At 41.9% G+C, this 21627-nt stretch overlaps 1 protein-coding gene and 1 pseudogene across 3 annotated transcripts in view; both read right to left on the bottom strand.

Annotated features, from left to right (window-relative positions):
• LOC120408735 (synuclein alpha interacting protein) overlaps nt 1-21627 on the bottom strand; it is a 104540-nt gene that overhangs the window by 42555 nt on the left and 40358 nt on the right. For all 3 annotated transcript variants that reach the window (XM_039545930.1, XM_039545927.1, XM_039545928.1), the window contains exons 2-3: nt 13958-14060; nt 1397-1469 (exon numbers count right to left, since the gene is read on the bottom strand). In XM_039545930.1, coding sequence (XP_039401864.1) covers nt 1397-1469; nt 13958-14014 — 130 coding nt within the window. In that variant the 5' untranslated portion in view covers nt 14015-14060. The remainder of the gene's footprint in view (nt 1-1396; nt 1470-13957; nt 14061-21627) is intronic.
• Nucleotides 18007-21627, bottom strand: part of LOC120407275 — a 49647-nt pseudogene continuing 46026 nt past the window's right edge.

The raw sequence follows: 21627 nt of genomic DNA, 5'->3' as shown, positions 1-21627 counted from the left end.
TGAGCAGACCATTCTGGCTTGGAGGAGACTAGAGAATGAATTGTGACTTTATTGCAATTCCTAGCCTGCTCCCTCTTGCTTTATCCCCTTTTTGTGGAGCAGTTTATGTAGAGATATGTGTGTGGAAGATTATAATTTAGCGACGATCCCTCATAAGGGACAGTATTGTAAATATAGTAGTTTAGAGAGGTGTCCTGGAAGCTGTGGTTGAGAACACAATGTAGCTGTGTACAGCAATTCATCACGGAAATTCTTGTTTGTTTTATTAGAGGTTTTATTCCTTTCTCATTCACCGGTTTGTTGTTTAATGAACCCCGAGATCATTATAGTTTACATCCCATTCCCCGCCCCTTCCTCACCCACTTGTTTGCAGCAGAAAGTATTGTCTGAAGAGACCCTGCCCTCCCTGCTGCAGCCAGTCACAATCTGAGCAGAGAAGTAAGTGAGGCTTTACTTCCCTTTATTTTCAAGTCCAGCTGCCGTAAGGACTGTGACAATCTAGCCCTTAATGATTCTGGCAGGAGAAGCAGCTATTAGAAACCTGCAATTTATCTACAAACCTTGGTAATTTATAACTATGTGAAAGGAACTACAGAAATAAGGGTTGCCAAAGTCTGGCATGGTCCATCTTCCCATGAATTTCAGGTCTCAGGTTTCTGCTGTAAATGTTTTAGATTCAACAATATTAATGAAAGCACAATTAAAGCATCAGATGAAAGCATAAAAAACTTTTCATAGCTCCACAGTAAAGTATTACTCTCATCAATTCATTTTTGTTCATCACAAAAAGAGAAACAGAAGAGGCTTAATCTGATTTAGAAAGTGAAAAACAACACTGCATGCACTTTTTGTCAGTGGGGGGGGAAAGGTCTCCAGCTGGTTCTCATCTATATGCCATGATTCTTCATTTAGTTTACACTATTAAACTCAAAAACTTAGCTTTAATCTTAACTGTTACAGTATGTCTTAGAGTAGAGTACTGTAGAATCTATCTTGTAGCATCTCTGATAGGGTTTCAGACCCTGGCAAAATATCATCCCTCAAACTGGTCATGTCATAGGCAGAGTAAATGTATCCAACATTCTTTCATTGGCGCCTACATCATTATATCTTGTCACCAATGGTTTCTTGGGTTTTCAAGTAAATTGTTGCATATATTGTGGTTTGGAGTTGCTCAGATGAAGCCTTACGTTTATATAGCCAAATCCTTTTATGGATTTTTTTTTGTGCTAATGACCTAACATCTGTTGAAAAAAAAATCCATGTTTCCAGAAAGCAGTACAAAAATAAAAGAAAACAAAACCAGCAGAACACTGCCAACAAGCAAAGGCTGTCAAGTCCTGCACTTTAAGAAGCAGCCTAAGAGAGGATGGGAGAACAAAAGTGGGCAGCATACCTGATCTGTCTTCATTTTGTGAATCACACCTTCTACATAATTCTGGAATAGTCTTGAGAGAAGTTACCGAGTACTGAAATAGAGAGAGGGGAAAAATGCATATAAAATACAAATTGGCTCATTCCCGAAATTATACAAAAGAAAAACATAGTAGTAGGGACACTCTCATTCCAAGTGTCCTATGTAGCTGAGTCCCAAAGCTACCCCTAATCTGCACGAAATGGAGCAGCTGCTACCTGCCTATGAAGGCAACTGCATCCCAGCATCCAGCGCTCCATCAGATATCAGCATTTCTTGCTGGGACTTGTCATCCTTGTGGAGCATAACTGCTTGGGTTAAGATGACATGTCACATATATTCATCATTTCCACAGGTGGCACCACCATATTAAAATTGACAGGGGCTTTAGAAACCCAGGCATTACTTTGGTCGCCTGTGCTATACATTATGGTGTTTGATTTTGCAAGATTCAGCATACCTCTCTTTAACATAATCTGTTTTATAGCAGATAAAATTCAGATTTATACAATGCTATTTGAAAAAATATGCTAGTGTGTTAGAGATCTGATCTCAGAAATAGACACCTCCCTACAACACACAGGCAAACAAGAACATAAATCTACGCATCCAAGAATAGCTTTCATTAAAACAAACATGTATTAGCACTTTGATGTGAGGGGATACACCTGATATTGATCAAGAAGTTATTCTTTGGATTCAACTTTAAAGGGGTGGGGGGAGGACGACATATTAATCCGACTAAGCAACAATCATTTCCTTATAATCTTGTGGAATGCCTTCAATCTGCTATATGATCCAACATCATAAAAATACAATTTCCCACAAACAGAAATCTGGTTACTCAATATCAAGAAACCCTTAATCTAATGCTACAGTGTCACAAGAGTTTCCTTTCAAACCAACACATATCTGAAAATCATTATGCCTTTTTTAAAAAAAAAATCAATGGCTTTTGCACATTTAAAAGAACTATTAAAAACAGTCAAAAGTAAAGTAAAAAATATTTAGGATTAATATAGCACAAAATGTTGAGGAATGTATAAAAACCATATGTTCTTAAAGGAAGGCATATTTTTAGCTAGTCTGCTATTGACAGATGAAGCCGAACAACAACATACAAAAACATGGCAGCTTTCCACACAAAAAAGGAACTGTCACACCAGTTTTGTTTTTTTGTTGACAGTTTGCCAATTGCATGTCTGAAGCAAATTAAAGCTCAAGTGACAATATGCCTCTGCATGATACAAAGTAAATCTCAGGTGACCAATTACAGAAATAACTTACTCGTTTGATTCAAGCGAACTCAAGTAAAACAGTCACTCCATGGATTGTAGCTACTTTAAACACATACCACCACCACCCCCCAAACACAGCTCCCCTCTATAATTTACTTTTATTCTTTAGGGCCTACTAATCCTGAGAGACACTGGGCACCTGCAACTATGTCAATGGGAACTGCAGATGCAAAGCATTCTCAGCATCAGAATGTTAATTTATTAATTAATTTTTATATTGCAGTGCTACCCGCTGCACCCAGAGAGAAGTTCCATTATATTAGGGGACATTACAGACACATACAAATATTTTGTTCCTGCTCACAATCTGTCTACACTGCAATTAAACACCTGCAGCTGGCCAGTGCCAGCTGACTCACACTAAGGGGCTGTATAACTGCAGTGTAGATGTTCAGGTTGAGACTGCAGCTTAAGCTCTGGGACCCTCCCACCCCATAGGGTTCTAGAGCCTGGGCTCCAGCCTGAGCCCGAACGTCTACACCACAATTAAGCAGCCCTTTAGCCTGAGCCCAAGTCAGCTGGCATGGGCCAGCCACGGGGTTTTAATTCCAGTGTAGATATACTCTAAGACAATAAGTGATATGTGAAGGGAGAATCATAGAATCATAGATTATTAGGGTTGGAAGGGACCTCAGGAGATCATCTAATCCAACCCCCTGCTCAAAGCAGGACCAATCCCCAAATCCCTAAATGGCCCCCTCAAGGATTGAACTCACAGCCCTGGGTTTAGCAGGCCAATGCTTAAACCCAATACACACACACATAAACTGCATGTATTTTTTGTTGCTGCTGTTGAATGAAAAGTCAAACATTGATCTGTACATTTCGGTATTTTACCATGGAGATAAAAAAAGAATGTTGAACTGGCATAGTAAGATTCTTAAAAGAAGCTACCAAAAAATATGGTAGCTCTATAACATCAGCTGGTGCAGGTTAAACTATTACACAGTCTGTAATTCAATTAGAATTAGGCCTTTTGTACTCCACTGTTATGTGTTTGTCAGGCATTCTCAAAAGTGAAGACCCATTCCTCCTCTGTCTTTTTTCTCCACTTCTGGAAGTACAAACTTTCTTGTCGGTCCTACGTTGTATTAAAATATATTCAGTTACCCACAAAAAAAGTCAATTAAATGTGTTATAAATCTGATGATGATGTTTAACAACGTATGCTTGATTTCGTTAACAGATTTCCTCCCACCCACCTCTATTCTCAGAAATATTTTTGCACTTTTAAATTTCTGCTATCTGCATTTGTGGTCAATAAAGAGACATGGCTTTCAGCTTAGAAACTACAGAGCTGCTAGGAGGTAACAGTACTTGCTTCCTGTAGCAAACCTTTCCCAGCTACTTCCTTCTCTAGCTTTCTAGCTCCAGTCCTGGTCCACCAATGGTTGTTAACCTTTCTTCCAGCCAGAATTTCCAGGTTATTTGATGGATTGAACTACGATGCTGATAGCTGTAGGGCTCCCATTCTTTATCCAGAATGCCATGTATGCTACACATAATTCAGTGATGTTATTTTCCACTTTTCATTCAAGGATCTTAAAATGCTTTACACACATTAATTAAGCCTCACAGCTCCTCTGTGAAATAGGTATTATTAAACCTCACTAAAGAAAGAGAAACCGAGGCAAGAAGCAGTTAAGTCATACACCCCAGTGCACAGAGTGAGTGAGCAGCAGAGTGAGGAAGAGAGGATTCTCCTTCTTTAAACAGCAGACACTCTATCTTGGTCTTCACTAACTCAGAAGAGGAGTTATCTTGTGGTTTACACTAAAGTCCAGTTGCAAAACAAAAGCATGTAACAAGACTAGATTGCTTAGTAGTAGTATTTTTTATTTCAACCATGTTACACAGAGATGACCCAGATTCTAAGAGGTGCTGAGTGCCCTCCACCCCCACTGAAAAAGATGGCATTCAGCAAACCACATGATCAGGTCTTTAATCTGCAATCTTTATACTTCTATTGTGGAAAAAAAATGGTACTACTAGAAAGAGATTGATTAACAGCAGGCAAGAGATTTCTAAGAATTCAGTGGGAATCCAGACAAGCCCAGTTTTTCTGCTGGTAGAAGCTGTAAATCTGTAGTCACACTTTACTGAAAATGATCATGGCTTGTTTAACCAGTCATTATTCCAGCAATAATGACTACAAAATCTTATGGAATAGAAATTATAAAATCTTTGCACTTAACATTGTTTTAAAGTTTGTATTAAAACTTTGTATTAAATGAATTCTAAATATACACACCCACAAACAAGCAAACCTTCAGGATATCTAGCAGGTACATTCTAGGCAGTTTCATTCAAGTTTAAAATTGACTGCCAGCCCAACAATAGCAGAAAGAAAAATAATGGAAGAAAAATTAAACGCAGCGGCACAGAGATATAACAGAAACAGTTTTAAAAATAAAATAAAGGGAAATGTATAGTGACAATAATGGCTATTTGTTAATCTTTTACTTGTCATATGGAGCATCCTTAACTTCCACTACATTGGAGCTGAGGTGCTCAGCACTTCCCAAGAGACACTCAGCACCTCAATGGGGACACTGACAGCCTCACAGGATGAGGTCCATAGTGACTGCTGAAAGCATCAAGGATCTTGCCCTGCTCCCACTGATGTCAATGGCAAAACTCTCACAGATTTCACAGGCACTGGACTGGGTCTCCAGTGCCTTTGTCTTCATCTTAAACTCCTAACTCCTCGGTTTTTAGCTAGATGATACAGACAGCTTCTTGTCCATATTACAATTAAGTTTTTCTCAATTATTAACATTGTAGAACTTTTCCTAGAACAAACTATTATTGATTAAATATTCTGGAAAATGCAGCAATTCAGTTGTCTTCCATTCACATCAAATCAACAAAAAACAATTCAATTTTAGTTCCAAATTCTGGCCTATCATTCAAAATTCTTGACTGATACTAAATTCTTTCACTGGTATATTGTATTGTAACTCTGGATATAAAACATTCTCTCAAAAAGATTAGAGTTAACTACCAGAGTTAAGATTACAGTTGCACCATTGTATTAATAAGTTTAAATATTTTAAATAAGTTTTAAAACATTTTTAAATTCACTTCTTCATGGTTTAAAACTGCAGTACATTCCTCTTTCACGACACTTTTCAAGGGTTGCTACTTAAACAGTGATGTAGAACTAGTAAAGCAATACATAGAAAGCATCACCACATATGGTGCTTCCATAGTAAAATGAAAAACACCCAATTTTCCCCTCCAGAGACAAGGTTACAAACCCTAGCTCGGGTTGCAACTGAAAATGAGTAAGGTAATCAACTCTTAAGTATTCCCTTCAGGGTTTTTGTGTGACTTACAGAACTCTTACCCACAATTCTGCAAATTCAAAATCTGTGTCCAGGACACACTGTGGGTGCTGCAGGTCAGGAACAAGATTATGAATTAGCAGAGCAGCCTTACAACATATTTTATTAATTCATTTGTTTATACTGCATGTCTAATCCAAATAGCTGCCTAAGCATAACAGATGAATATTTATTGACATTAAAAATGAAAACAAAAAGATTACACAAAAACTTTGTCTATGCTATGTCAGTGCTCTCAATCTCTTCCTTTAATGAACTCAGAATTCACTTATGTAAACATTAAAACAACACCACCACAAAGAACAGCATCCATAACTGAAAAGAAAATAGCAGACTGGTGGCTTGACTATAAGGAAATAATTTACTTCCCAAGAGGATAAACTATGGGCCAACTGGCTATGATTAACCCATTTACAGCCCTATTCTGATACTTCATGCTCATGTGTATTGTTTGCACCATTTGATATAGACATACCCTCTGTATTTTATTCTTCACTTTTAACAACAGACAGGAGTTGTTTTTCTATTGGCTTTATAAGTGATACGTGTCTTTTGTTTGAATCTGAAAGAGTTTGTAAGTCTTAACAGCCTTCTGCCTCAGTTCTGCCTACTGCTCAAGAAGTCAGCCAACCAATGTCTGGCTGGGGTGAGCAGCCATTGAGGACAGCTGATTTTATTAACAGAAGACAAAAGACTTTCAAATTATTTCAAATTCATCAAGGAATGCAACAGCTAATCTATGTAAATATAAAATTTTATTACTGTATTTAATTACCTCTTACTGTTACTTAAACTCACATGTAGCATCTTCTTTCAAACCCAGCTCCAATCCAGCAATGTCACATTGCAGGGAGACCCCTGTACCCATACACAGCTCTTTGGGAAACAGACTGTCTTCCTGTGTGCTTGTACAATACCTAACACATCAAGGCATTTGGTATTACTGCTGTATTGCAATAGTAAGTAATAATAATAATTTTAACTGCATAACATGAGTGTGTAGTAAACAGCCTGTATTTTAAACTACTAAGAAACCATAAAGGGACCACTAGAACAGTATACAACTTACTAACAGGGCTAATTTTATCTGTCCCCATAGGAGTGACTGGGAAAGAGGGAAGGTTAAATTTGTGCATACTGATTTTTAAAGGTATATCTGAGATTAAATGCAATTTACAAGTTTCATAGTGCTCCCACTTTAATTCATTTCCCACTCTTCTATTGTCTGTTTCACTTGCTCTTTCATAATAGTAGTAAGTGAAGATGTGCTAGTTGGTGACCTAATATAATTTTGGACAGAATGATACTTCTGTATAATGTAAACAAGAGTCACATTACCCTACTCATATATAAACTACACCCAAATAAATCTGTGATTTGTGGCACTTAAATGATGGCAGTCTCAAAAATGAGCATCTTACGGGAGAGAAAGTTATAGTTTCTATTTACTTATACACACATGTAAGACTTAAAAAATATTTATTTTGTGTTTAAAACAGCTCTAGTATTCCAAAGGTAGTCTCTGTGGCCATTCAGATCTGGACCTGTTGGCCAAGGATCTCATCTGGGAGAGAAATGTACACTGAGAAATAGATTGAGACCACTATAGCACCTCACACAGGCCACAGAACAGCTATCGGATTGTAACAATTTCCACTCACTACTTATCTGCTTTGGATCGGAAGAGGAAGTGTAGCAGGAAAGTTGAAAATGGTTAATAAAAGTGCTCTGGAGCTGCTCTCTCCACAGCAGCATGAAGGTGAAACCTGAAATTTCAGAAAGCCAAGAGCTTGACAGCAAGCCCTAAACAACCCAGATGAATTAGCCACTGCTGGTCACATGCACACAGGTAACTGGGGATTAGAAGGGCAGCAGCATAAGTATTTTGTGGATTGACAAAAGGGAGAATTCTGTCCCCTGTACCCATCCCTGCACGCTTTCCTTGTGCAAACCCTGTTTATTCAAGCATTTGACCACACAAGAGACTAGCAGAGTAGTAGGAAAGCCAGTACTTCTCAAATTAATCTTGCCTTTGACATCAACTCCTTCATTCTCCTGCCCGGGGATAGGAATAATATTTCTTGTTCTATAATCTATGCCATTAGCTCAAAGGTTCAGCAGGAGGTCAGAGTACTTCCTAATAGCGTGGGCAATCTAAGCTGTACAACAGTGAAACTGGTAGTTAAATCCATCATTCAGCAGCATCAGGCAAAATGGGAGAGGAAAGAAGAGGATACATCTATTCTGCTTTATGTTTTTGTAAAACTGGGCCTAGAAAGAGATTACAGGACATAATCTAACATGGGACAATCATAACAACACAGTGCCCCCGAAGAAACTATCCTCTCAAGATTGGATCATTGTTTTGTGATGTCTCAACACCTCCCTCCCCACTCCCCTTTAAATAAAAGTCAACATAAAATAGGTAAAAATAAAATCCATTTTAAAAGGAAGCTACATGTGAGTAAAGCATCTGGAGCTTTTTTAAAAAGGAACCATCGTCCGAAATGCTAGAAAGAAAAAATCCTTTGCAAGAGCTTATAATGTTGTCTGACAAGAGAGCTTGGGCTCTGCACTTTGTATCGTAAAGGTGAGCTGCAAATCAAATAAATAAATTCCGCTTACAACAGAAATATCTGTGTGTTGGAGCACCCTCACTCACCAGACATTCAGCATATAAACAACTTTTCTTTTCTATTCATAAAAGAGAAACACTTATGGCAGAGATATGATTAGGGAGGGAGGAATGAACTGCATTAGTGGTTCCTGTAATAACTGCCAAGTGTGCACCTTACATGAACAGCTTTTTTGCTCACAATAATTACAGCTGCAAGTATTTCAAGAACACCTGGACTGAGACATTTCTTACCTGATCATTTTCTTTTTGTTAGCAGCTTCTCTCAGAATTAATTATTCATGCGTTAATACTCCCTCCTCCTCCTCCCCACAGAATTTGGAAGCAGTCCAGTGAGTTGCTGGATGCTCCAGGACTAAGAAAGCACCCTTCAGCTCAGGCCACCAAAAGTGTTATTCCACAACTGTAGAGACACTCCACCAACCAGTTATTAGCATTAAGACAAGCTCATATGAAATGTACTAAATTAACCTGAGACAATTATATTATATCTAAGGGCCTGTCTACACAAACAATTAGACTGTGGAAAACTGGGGTATGAACCTACCCTGCACTAGCCTGTCACAGTCTAACTGTCCCTGTGGATCCTGCTGCCGTGGGGTAACAATTCATTAGAGTGCTTTGAGCTAGTTCCACTGCAAAGTGTCTAGATCAAAGTGCGCCAATGAACTGTTAATGTGCACCCGCAAGGTCCACATGGACAATTACTCTGCAGTAGGCTAGTGCAGGGTAGATTCAGACCTCAGCTTGCACAGTCTAATTGTTGGTGTAGACAAACCCACAGTCTCCTTTTAGAGAAGAACTTCAACTTATATTCTGGTCAGGCTATGAGGGTGGGTTGAATTTGGAGAAAAGCTACTAACAGAGAGAAAATTATCAGATAAGACATCTCTCATTCAAAGCCTCTCTCCTCACTCATTACTCATAGGAAGAAGCAAGCAGTGAATCCCAGAAAGAGGGAGGGATAAGCAGAATTTAATTATTATAGTACAGTAATAGTAGGAACGGAAGCTTCCCCTTATAAAGCAACAGCTTTGTAAACTAACGAGTTATGTGGGAACCAACCCAGTAGCTTCTTCCTACCAAAGGATGCCTCTTCAGAGGAATGGAAACTTATTTTACAAACCTTCCTCAGATAAGGCCCATACACGTTCCCCCAGTGGCTCTAAGGACATATACCTAGCATGCTAATTGGTGCAGATTTTTTATATCTTGCCTGCAGCAACTTTGAGGCAATAAGGCCTTTGCATTTCAGATGGAATGAGATGAATAGGGTACAACTGGTGTATATATACCATATACTTGAGATCTGTGTTTGGAGCGCTAGGAATGTCCACACATACCACAACCTTTCAAGGATTACAACAAAATGATAGGATGACGATTTCCCAGGAACTGTGGAAAGAGGAACTTACCTTGAATAGAAAGGGTTTCTGAAGCTACAGGAATAAAAACTTTTGCACGTGGCAGCAGCAGTGTGGTTTTTGCATAGATATAGGAACCAATTCCAAAACTTGCCTTTCAGAGGTAATGACAGCTAGAAAGGCCAGCCACAGGCTTGTCTAGTTTGTCATTGTGATTAAACATAGCACCTCATACTCAAATAGAGGATCCCATATGCCCGGCTGCAAAATGCTGCTAAGGCTGATACCCACGTTTCTAAGGGGCTTGGTTGTAGGGCTCCAACCAAATCTCTTGCAGAAACTCTAGCGTAGCTGAAAGTGAAGGACCTAAGACAAGGGTATCAAAAAAGTCAGCGCGCAAGCGCTCCTCTCAGCCCCAGACATGCATGAGGCACTGCACGAGGCACTGCATCTTCTTGGCTCTGCCACCAGTGCCCCACCAGTGTGGGTGGGACTCCGAGGACGGAATAGTGGTGGAGACAGTCCCCCCCTGTTTCCCCCGATGGGGATGATGAGGAAGGAAGGGCGGCGGGGCGGCGCGCGCGCGACGCCCCGCCACTCCCCTTTCCTCTGAGCCGCTTCATCACATAGCCCACAGTGCCATGCTACAGACTTGGCTGCAGGGTCAACTGCAGGGCACAACAGACTGCAGTCACCTACAGGGAGGAAAACTTGGTTTATGATCAGGCTCTCTTAAAATCAGTGGGACAGTCACAGGTTACCCCTGCCTGAGAGCACCAAAACTTTGGGATTATTATAATATTTGTATCACAAGCATCTAGAGGGCAGTGCCCCATTGTGGTTGGCACTATACAAAAGAGGCAGCCCCTTCCCCCAAGGAGCTTTCCCCTCACACCTGAAATATGAATTTGACCAGATCAATTAATGAAATATTCTGAATTCTGTCTGTACACCAGACTTGATCAGAGGTTAATGAAGAATCCATGATCAACAGTTACGGAGTTAAGTGTAGGTTTTCTGGTCTGAATGAAGGAGTCACTGCATCAAGTGCACGGTTCTATGTTCTCTGAAGAAACTTCTGCAGGTACATTTTAAGAAACCCACTCAGGATGAAGCTGATGCATGGCACCAGCAACCTTAGCCACTGGAGATAACTAGCTACTGATGGCCCCTCAAGAAATGAATTATGCAATGAAGTTTTGGATCTTTGCAATTTTTTGTCATTACGGTAACGTTATGGTCAGAGCCGTTATTTATTTTGAGCTCTAGGTGAGCAATTCTCTGCACTGGGATCAAAAGCTCTTCCTGATTTTGAAGAAAGGGTAGCTATGGATCCTTTCCAGCTGCTTTCCAGTTATGAATGGTTCTGTTTCTCCATACAAGGTACTGACTGGCATGTTGTTTATGTATGGGTATAAGTGTGTAATGTGCCACCTGTGCCTTGCTGTGACTACTACCAGCCACTTTAGACTCTGGGTGCAGAGGGTCGTTCAGAAGAAAGTCTTCAGGAATTATACTCACTCGTATACAAATGCTTTTTTGTTTTTGTCATGCTGAGAATTTTGTTTTGTTTTTCTGTGATGCATGTGTGGTACTCCTTCCTCTCGCTGTTTACAGTTGGGAGGTAGTACATGGGGACCACACAATAGAGATGGGGTACTGGTACACATACCTCGACTGGAAGAGCCAGTACCCCTATACTGCATTGTAAACTTGGTCTCAGACAGGTATAAGACCAATCCCACTTACTATCCACGTATAAACCTTCTGACTTGGGTTAGCAAGCTCTCAGGACCCAGGTCCTAGGAGCCACCTGGGATGAGGTGGGGTAGGGTGAGTCCAAGTCTCAATGGGACTTGGGTCCAAACCCTGTCATTTTGCAGCATGGACATAGCTCAAGCGTGGGTCCCCCAGTTCATGTCCAGAGATTCCACCAATGCTATCCCCAATCCTTCGGCCCTGTATTTCTCAGTCCTCTTACCCCCCTGTAATCCCATGATGATACGGCTTCATGAGGAGTGTCTAAAGAGAATGTAAAGCTTAGGAGCCAGCATGCAGAGTGAGGGAGAGGTGGAAGGAGAGAGACCCTTTCCTGCTTTCCAGAGCCTCAGCCCCTTTCCGTGGCACAGCAAAAGTTTATGGCTATTGATCATATGATACAATTCCCATTTCTGAAATCTGAGTCCCTTTCCCTAGCAGAGCAAGGGACTTCGGGCTGAAAGCCAGACAGGCACAATTCCCATTAGGCTGCATACTGAGGCAGGGCTCCACAGGAGGAACAGGCTTCTCATCATGCGCAGACATGCTGCAGGGAGGGGATGAGGCCATGAGCAGGATACAGAGCACTATGAGAGCTTCTATGTAGAAAAGCCCCAGTAAACAAACCCTCTGCAGAAGAAGGCAAAAGGAGAAGGAGCATCTGGTCACAGGTATAAACCCTGATTTTCACCCCACTTGTTAATTAAAAATATTAATTACTGTCTTGTGAAGGACACATTTGCTTGATCCTTTTTGGGTCTCTGGACTTTTCAGGACTTATCCATGAATATCATGAAAATTTCCTGAATCTCAGCGGGAGGAAAGGGAGCTCTGTAGGAGCCTGGCTTCTTTCCCCAGGGAACAAAGGGCCCACTTCAGTATCCACAGGGCGGGGGAATGACTTTGGATCATTTCTGGGTTTTTTTCCCCTTGTCCAGCCCAAGTCTTTTGCAGTTAGCTTCCTCCTCATCCTTAGACTCTCTCCCTGAAAAACTCAGAAGCCTCTGATTGGATTTGTGTCTCCTTGGGACAAGGTGGAGACCAGACATGCCAGTCCAACTCTGAGCCCTGTACTCTGGCAGAGCAAGTGTGTTGGGTGGCTGGGAAGAGGCAGGGTATAATTCACCCTCTGTAGCTGTTGTAAGTGCTGCCTCACATAGGGATTAGATTTAAGTCAAGTATTTGCAGGCTGGCTCTGCCATGTCTGAGTGAGGGCAGAGGAGTCCAGCAGGGGAGATGCTACAGTAGCAGATCCAGGTGATTGAAGTCATCATGCTGCTATTTACCCAATGAACAGGAAGAGGAAGATTATACACTGCAACTGCATGAAAATGAATACAAATAAAGATTTAAAAACAAAATGTTCAGGAGAAACTTAACCGCCAACTTATTCCACCCCTTGAGGCAGAAAATCCGGCATCCTGAGCTCAAGGACGGAGCTTAGTCCCGGAGCCTCCAAAAGTAACACTGTATGCCTCTGAATTCCATACCTAGGTGGGGGGCATTAGTCCATTAGTAACGGATGAGGAGAGAAGTGGTGCAACAGAACCATGCTCTTTTTAGACTCTCTGGAAGTCCTGCTGGCTCTAGGTGAAGTATAAGACCTCAAAACATATCAAATTGCAACCTATTAATGAAACTTGCTGAAGCCTGGAGCTGGCCTATATGGCAGAGTAGCCAGTTACACAAATAAAATGGTGATGAGGGAAGGGGATAGCATATGGCACTATTTTCAATTCGTTTAAAACTATTCTTTTGGTGATTGTAGGTAATCACTCAATGGGTAATTCACCCAAATAGTTAATAAAGGCAGTTCAGCATGAGTAAAATAAATTTATTAATTTGATTTGCAGGTCATCTTTACTAATGCAGACAAAGTGTGGGCCCCAAGCGCTACTTTCAGAGATTTATGTTTCCCTTGGGGAGAAAAAATCTGATTTTCATTCTTGCACATGGGGACATTGTTTATTTTTTCTATATATCTGAATTCAGTTCATATATACTTGAAGCAAAATAAGTAGCCTCTGCATGAGGTAAAAACCTGCTTTGGCCTCTAATGACAATGAGATGTGTATCTTATGCTAGAAATCAAGCCACTTAAATCCTCTCTCTCTAAACAAACAAAAAATATGTATACTTACAGATATATCATCGCTAAAATCTATTTCATCCAAATCAAGGTATTCAGGGGCTTCCATTATTCTTCTATGCACATTTTGGGTGAGTCAGTACAGCAGTAAAGTCCTATTAAAAATACAGAAAATGAGGTATTATATATTAAAGAATCTAAACCTTTAAAACGTTTTCACATGGTCACGACATTACTGAAAAAGTATTTAAGCTGGACTGGAATTGCAGGACTCTTCCAAATACCTTTAATTTAATTTGTCTGTCCTTGGCTATGTATCATGGAGTTGTTTGTGCACGTGCTTGTGCCCATTTCAGCTAATACAGCAGGACAGCCACCTTGAATATGAACAGGATGTGACAAGACTCCAATCCTGCAACTTGTTATACACTCACAGGCCTGGTCTACACTACGAGTTTAGGTCAAATTTAGCAGCATTAAATCGAATTAACCCTGTACCCGTCCACACAACGAAGCCATTTTTGTCTACATAAAGGGCTCTTAAAATTGGTTTCTGTACTCCTCCCCGACGAGGGCAGTAGTGCTGAAATCGACATTGCCGGTTCGAATTAGGGTTACTGTGGATGCAATTTGACAGTATTGGACTCTGGGAGATATCCCACAGTGCACCATTGTGACCGCTCTGGACAGCAATCTGAACTCGGAAGCACTGGCCAGGTAGACAGGAAAAGCCCCGTGAACTTTTGAATTTCATTTCCTGTTTGCCCAGCGTGGAGAGCTGATCAGCACAGGTAACTATCCAGAGCTCATCAGCACAGGTAACCATGCAGTCCCAGAATCGAAAAAGAGCTCCAGCATGGACCATACGGGAGGTACTGGATCTGATCACTGTATGGGGAGATGAATCCATGCTATCAGAACTTCGTTCCAAAAGACGGACTGCCAAAACATTTGAAAAAATCTCCAAGGCCATGATGGACAGAAGCCACAACATGGACTCAACACAGTGCCGCGTGAAACTTAAGGAGCTGAGACAAGGATACCAGAAAGCCAAATAATCAAAAGGATGCTCCGGGACAGAGCTGCAGACATGCCACTTCTATGCTGAGCTGCAGGCAATTCTAGGGGGGGCCGCCACTACTACCCCACCCCTGTGGACTCTGATGATGGGGTACTCTCAGTCACCATGCCTGAGGATTTTGTGGACGGGGAAGATTATGAGGAGGACGACGACAAGGTTGAGGAGACCACACAGCACATCATTCTCCCCAACAGCCAGGATCTTTTTCTCACCCTGACTGAAATACCCTCCCAACCCTCCCAAGGCGGTATCCTGGACCATGAAGCCGTAGAAGAGACCTCTGTGAGTGTACCTTTGTAAATATAAAACATGGCTTAAAAGCAAGCATTTTTTAATAATTAATTTGCCCTGAGGACTTGGGATGCATTCGTGGCCAGTACAGCTACTGGAAAAGTCTGTTAATGTGTCTGGGGATAGAGCAGAAATCCTCCAGGGACATCTCCATGAAGCTCTCCTGGAGGTATTCTTTGCAGAAGGTTTCTGAGGAGAGGAGCCTTATTCCGTCCTCCATGATAGGACACTTTACCACGCCATGCTAGTAGCAAGTAATCTGGTATCATTGCATGACAAAGCCTGGCAGTGTATGGTCCTGGTGTTTGCTGGCATTCAAGCAACATCTGTCCTTTATCTCTCTGTGTTATCCTCAGGAGAGTGACATGATCCGGCATCTGGTGGAGGAGAGACTGCCACTGCAGCCCCTGTTTAACCACCCTCCCTCCTCCCCATGTTCCATAGCCACCTCCTCACCCAGACACCCAAGAACGTGGGGGGTAGGCTCCAAGCACCCAACCACTCCACCCCAGTGGACAGAAGACTGTCATTCAACAAGTATTGAAGTGGCCTCTTCCTTCCCGCCTCCTCTCCTCCCCCACCCCACCCGGGCTACCTTATGAGTTATCTACCTATTTTTATAATCAATTAATAAAGAATACATGGTTTTTAAACAATAGTGACTTTATTTCCAATCTGTGATCGGAGAGCGATTTGCTTACAGGGTATTTTAGAGTCAACCAAGGGGGTGGGTTTTCATCAAGGAGAAACAAATAGAACTGTCACACGGTACCCTGGCCACTCATGAAACTGGTTTTCAAAGCTTCTCTGATGTGCTCTTCTAATTGCCCTGGTTTCTGGCTGCATGTAATCAGCAGCCAGGCGATTTGCCTCAACCTCCCACCCTGCCATAAATGTCCCCCCCTTACTCTCACAGAGATTGTGGAGCACACAGCAAGCAGCAATAACAATGGGGATATTGGTTTTGCTGAGGTTTGAGCAAGTCAGTAAAAGCAGCAAAGAGTCTTGTGGCACCTTATAGACTAACAGACGTTTTGGAGCATGAGCTTTCATGGGTGAATACCCACTTCTTCGGATGCATGTAGTGGAAATCTCCAGGGGCAGGTATATATAAGCAAGCGAGAAGCAGGCTAGAGATAATGAGGTTAGTTCAATCAGGGAGGATGAGGCCCTCTTCTAGCAGCTGAAGTGTGAAAACCAAGGGAGGAGAAACTGGTTTTGTAGTTGGCAAGCCATTCACAGTCTTTGTTTAATCCTGAGCAGTTTCTCTTTGAAGTCTGGTCCTGAAGTTTTTTTGCTGCAGGATAGCCACCTTAAGATCTGCTATAGTGTGAAAGGTCCAAATGCACATTCTACCACCATTCTGCACTTGCTCAGCCTATAGTTGAACAGCTCCTTACTACTGTCCAGGGTGCCTGTGTATAGCTTCATGAGCCATGGCATTAAGGGGAAGGCTGGGTCCCCAAGGATAACTATAGGCATTTCGTATGATGTCCATCCCCAACAGTTGTCCATCCCCAACAGTTATTTTCTGATCTGGGAAGTAAATCCCTTCCTGCAGCCATTTAAACAGACCAGAGTTCCTGAAGTCATGTATCTTTCCCGGCCATCCCATGCTGATGTTGGTGAAACATCCCTTGTGATCCATCAGTGCTTGCAGCACCATTGAAAAGTACCCCTTGCGGTTTATGTACTGGCTGCCTTGGCGGTCCGGTCCCAAGATAGGGATATGCATTCCATCTATCGCCCCACCAGTTAGGGAATCCCATTGCAGCAAAGACATCCACTATGACCTGCACATTTCCCAGTCACTACCTTTGACAGCAGCAAAGGTGATTGCATTGGCTACTTGCATGACAGCAACCCCCACAGTAGATTTGCCCACTCCAAATTGATTCCCTACTGACCGGTAGCTGTCTGGTGTTGCAAGCTTCCACAGGGCTATCGCCACTCGCTTGTGAACTGTGAGGGCTGCTCTCATCTTGGTATTCTTGCGGTTCAGGGCAGGGGAAAGCAAGTCACAAAGTTCCATGTAAGTGCCCTTACGCATGCGAACATTTCGGAGCTACTGGGAATCATCCCAGACCTGCAACACTATGCGGTCTCACCCGTCTGTGCTTGTTTCCTGGGCCCAGAATCAGCGTTCCACAGCATGAACCTGCCCCATTAACACCATGATATCCACATTGCGAGGGCCCGCGCTTTGAGATCAGTCTGTCCATGTCCTCATCACTCTCGTCACCACGCTGCCGTCGCCTCCTCGCCTGGTTTTTCAGCTTCTGGTTCTGCATAAACTGCACGATAATGCGTGAGGTGTTTACAATGCTCATAACTGCTGTGGTGAGCTGAACGGGCTCCATGCTTGCCGTGCTATGGTGTCTGCATGGAAAAAAGGCGCAAAATGAGGCCAGGGCTGGGGGGGTTGGATAAGGGGCGGAGGGTCCCGTGGGGCAGTCAGGGGACAGGGAGCACAGGGCGGTCGGATGGGGCAGAGGTTCTGCGGGGGGGGTTAAGGGGATGTGGAACGAGGGAAGTTGGATAGGCGTGGGGTCCCGAGGGGGCCTGTCAAGGGGCGGGGGTGTGGATAGGGGGTGGGGTGACAAAAACTGATCAATACCTATAGGCACCAATCCTTGGGGTTCTTTACTAGTTCCTCACAGTGAAAAAAAAATAGCTTAAGAAAAACTCTGTGCATGAATCAGAGCTCACACATTCCAAAGGGGTTACGATTATAAAGTACTCATAATTTTCTTTCTTCTAACCAAATCATTTTCCAGCTTGTCAAAGGCATACATCCTGACCGAAGACAAGTACAACGCTGAAAAAAGGAATATATTTAAGTTAGCTAACAAAGAAAGATGATAATGCATTAACAATAACAATTAAGATCTAAGGCACTAAATGTTAAGCATTATTATGGCAGCAAATTCACTCTGCCAGCACTTCTGTGTGACAAAGGAAAAGCTTGAAGCAAAAAAATATACCAGCCCAAGTTCATCAATCTGACGATTGGTAAACAATGCGTTTACAAATAATGGAAATTAAGCTGAGCTGGTCTAAACAGAATCATCGTACGCATCAGTAACATTTGATTAGCAATGTTCTAACAAGTTTTAAAAAAAACCCAACAACCCAAAACTCTATTCTGCAGGTGTTATATTCATCGGCATACAAAACTGTAGTCATTAATCTCCTAGACATGGACCTCCACAAACTAAAAGTTGATCTTAAAACAGCTGCTCTTCAAACATTATAAAAAGCAGAAGTGAGAAATATATTCAAAAGAGTTTTTAAGCTTGAAAAGCTGAATGTTTGATTCTCATCAAATTACTGCAAATATAGGATCATTCAGTATCTGGTTTTCTATGGAAATTCAAAGACTTCCCTCTTTCCCCACCCCCCCACCAAACACAGTCAGGTATTAATATATTTCTCCCTCACAGCAATCTACAGACAACTGTTTAAAAACATACAAATCTTACATATTTTCCACTTACACAAAACAGGTTTTACCTCAATTAAAACTTTGTGTTCAAGGAGCAAAATACAAAACGGGGACAACTTCCATGACAGACGCTGGAATAAATTCACTTGTGACTTGGTGGGTTGGGTTACATATAGATGGGACAATGGGAGGGAGATGGGTGTAAAATGGTAAAATAATACAAAACAAGCCATATCTTATTTATATGAGGGAACAGAAGGTGGTGTATAATAGGAAACTATTGGGCAGAATAATTGCACTCACTTTGTTCACTTGCCGAATACCAAATTGATGCTCAAAGTGCACTCACATAGTAAGATACTAGTCAGTGTGAGTAAGGGTGACGTGATCAGGTCTTCAGAGTTTTCCGCCTGTTTGTTTATTAATGGGCACATAAGACTGCAGTACATTTGTTATGGCTGTTACATAGTACATTTGGAGGGAAATTATGGGTTAGTCATGGTAAAATAATTAGTTGTAGATATTTTAGTCAAACTGTATCAACAACAACCAAATTACTTTTGCAAGCATAGGTCCCATAACATGAGAAAAAATGTCCTGCTCCAGTTTGTACATCAATTTGGCATTCATTAAATGTGCCAACTTACAGGTGGCCAAATTTTGCTAGATCGGTAACTTGCATTATGGGAAGCTATGCAGGTTCAGAAGCAGGTTCTGCAGAACTGCTATGTACCACACCATACTGGTGGTAGGCAGAACAGGGCAGGAAATGGCAGAGCCTTGACTCTGCCCCTGACAACGTGCCCAGCGACACAGTAATAATGGCACATTTGACAGCATACGCATCTCTGAGTACAGACCTAATGCAGTTCACTCCTTCCACAAAACAGTAGGAGAAGAGGGATGGAGATTATGAGTCTCTGAGTCTCAGCATCCCAGACTGCTCCAAGGGCAGTGCAACAGTGCACTGTCCTTTATTCTGCGCAGATTGTTACCTCTGAACATAGGTTATAATGAGGGGTGAAAGGCAGTGTAAGAGCAAAAACAACTCTTTTTGCTCTTACACTGGCTGAGAGAAGAGGGAATGTTACATGAAGTAGGGGTGGCCCCCATTACCTAACTTATCTATACTCATTTATCATCCCATTGGCACACACACCATTAGTAACTACAAAAAAATGAGCATCAAAAACATCAATCCACTTCCTCCATGCCCACATTTCACTTCCATGCAACTGAGTTGGTATAACTGTGGTTCTATAGATATGCAGCTTCATAACAGGCTCAATGTTATGAAGTCTTCAAGCAGGCTACAGAAAGGCCCAAAATATGGCAACAGCTGCTGCTGTATGAGTGTCCACATCTTCCAAGCATTTTCCTGTACTGTCTATGACATGACAAGTATTTGACAGTTGCCACCGGCTCTGTGTCCTGTCCAGGGAGGTTCATATTGAGCTGATTATCATCTGTAGCTGGAGGCTGCTTGACGGTAATGGCCAGGGATTAGTTTTACCCATATGATAATGGAGACCAAAGTGCACTCCTTTTTGCCTGACCAGGTTGGTGATTAACAGCAGCCGAGAGCCAAACTGAGCCAATAAGACAATGTCACCAGCATATTCAAAATCTCAAAGAAGAATGGTGTTGAGCTCAATGCCTCTGAATGATGCCTCCTCATGCATATCCATCAACCAATCAATGCCAGTATTGAACAATGATAACAGAACACAGCTTTGCCAAACTCCATGGAGATAGGAAGCCATGTGGTGTATTTGACATAGAATGGAAAACTGAGTTTAAATCAATTATAGATCTTTTCTATCAATGACATTATCTTCCCAGGGATGCTGGATTGCCTCATCAGATCTCACAAACTCGCTCAATGCACTAAATAAAAGGCCTGACAGAAGTCTATACAAAGTCTATACAAAGTGTTGTGCATGTCTTATTAAATTCAGTTATCTCAGGGGTTCTCAAACTGTGGGTCAGGACCCCTCAGGGGGTTTTGAGGTCATTACATGGGGGGTCGCGAGCTGTCAGCCTCCACCCCAAACCCTGCTTTGCCTCCAGCATTTATAATGGTGTTAAATATAGTGTTATAGTATAAAAAAAGTGTTTTTAATGTGGGAGGGGGTCACACTCAGAGGCTTGCTATGTGAAAGGAGTCACCAATACAAAAGTTTGAGAACCACTCCTCAAAAAGCTGTCTCAAGGTAAAGATCTGGTCAACAATGGGAAAAAAAAAACAGGTCTAAAGCTACATTGAGTATCCCAGTCTTTGTCACAAAGTGGATCACTGATTTGAGACACCAGCCCAGAAGTGAAGACTTTCCCTGGGACCGCTAACAGCATAATGCCTCTATAGTTGTTACACTCAGTCATATTGTCCTTTCTGAACGGAGGCAAAGTAACACCACTCATCAGGGATAATATAAGTGTGCCAGATGGTCTGGAAGAGCCTATGCAGCCATGTACAATAATATTCTCACTGGTCTTCAACAATTCAGGTGAAATGTCACAAACTGAGATTTCAGCTTATGGACTGTGAACTGGATCTCTTCTTGGTTGAAGCAAGTTGGTTCTTTCGGAAGTTCCTGCCCCTCTTAAAATGGAAGAGGGACGTTTTGATTCTTTGTCGTCTTCATCTGTTGGTCCATATTAAGTGGCAGGACAAGATCAGAAATGAGGTTATTCAAAGCCAAATTCAGCAACTACCTTCATTAGCATTGTTAACATTTTGATGGCTTTCTTGGTATGAACATATTAGGATGGAAGACCAATGAATTCTGAAATGTGTTTATCAAGGAATGGCTCTACCCACCTGGCAATGAAGTGGTGACAAAAATTTCCCAAATCCATCTGCAAATAACCTAGAAGAGTGTGCCCCATCTGAACCAGACACAGA

This window comes from Mauremys reevesii, linkage group 6, assembly GCF_016161935.1.
Source record: "Mauremys reevesii isolate NIE-2019 linkage group 6, ASM1616193v1, whole genome shotgun sequence".
Taxonomy (NCBI): domain Eukaryota; kingdom Metazoa; phylum Chordata; order Testudines; family Geoemydidae; genus Mauremys; species Mauremys reevesii.
This window is presented reverse-complemented; position numbering and strand designations above follow the sequence as displayed.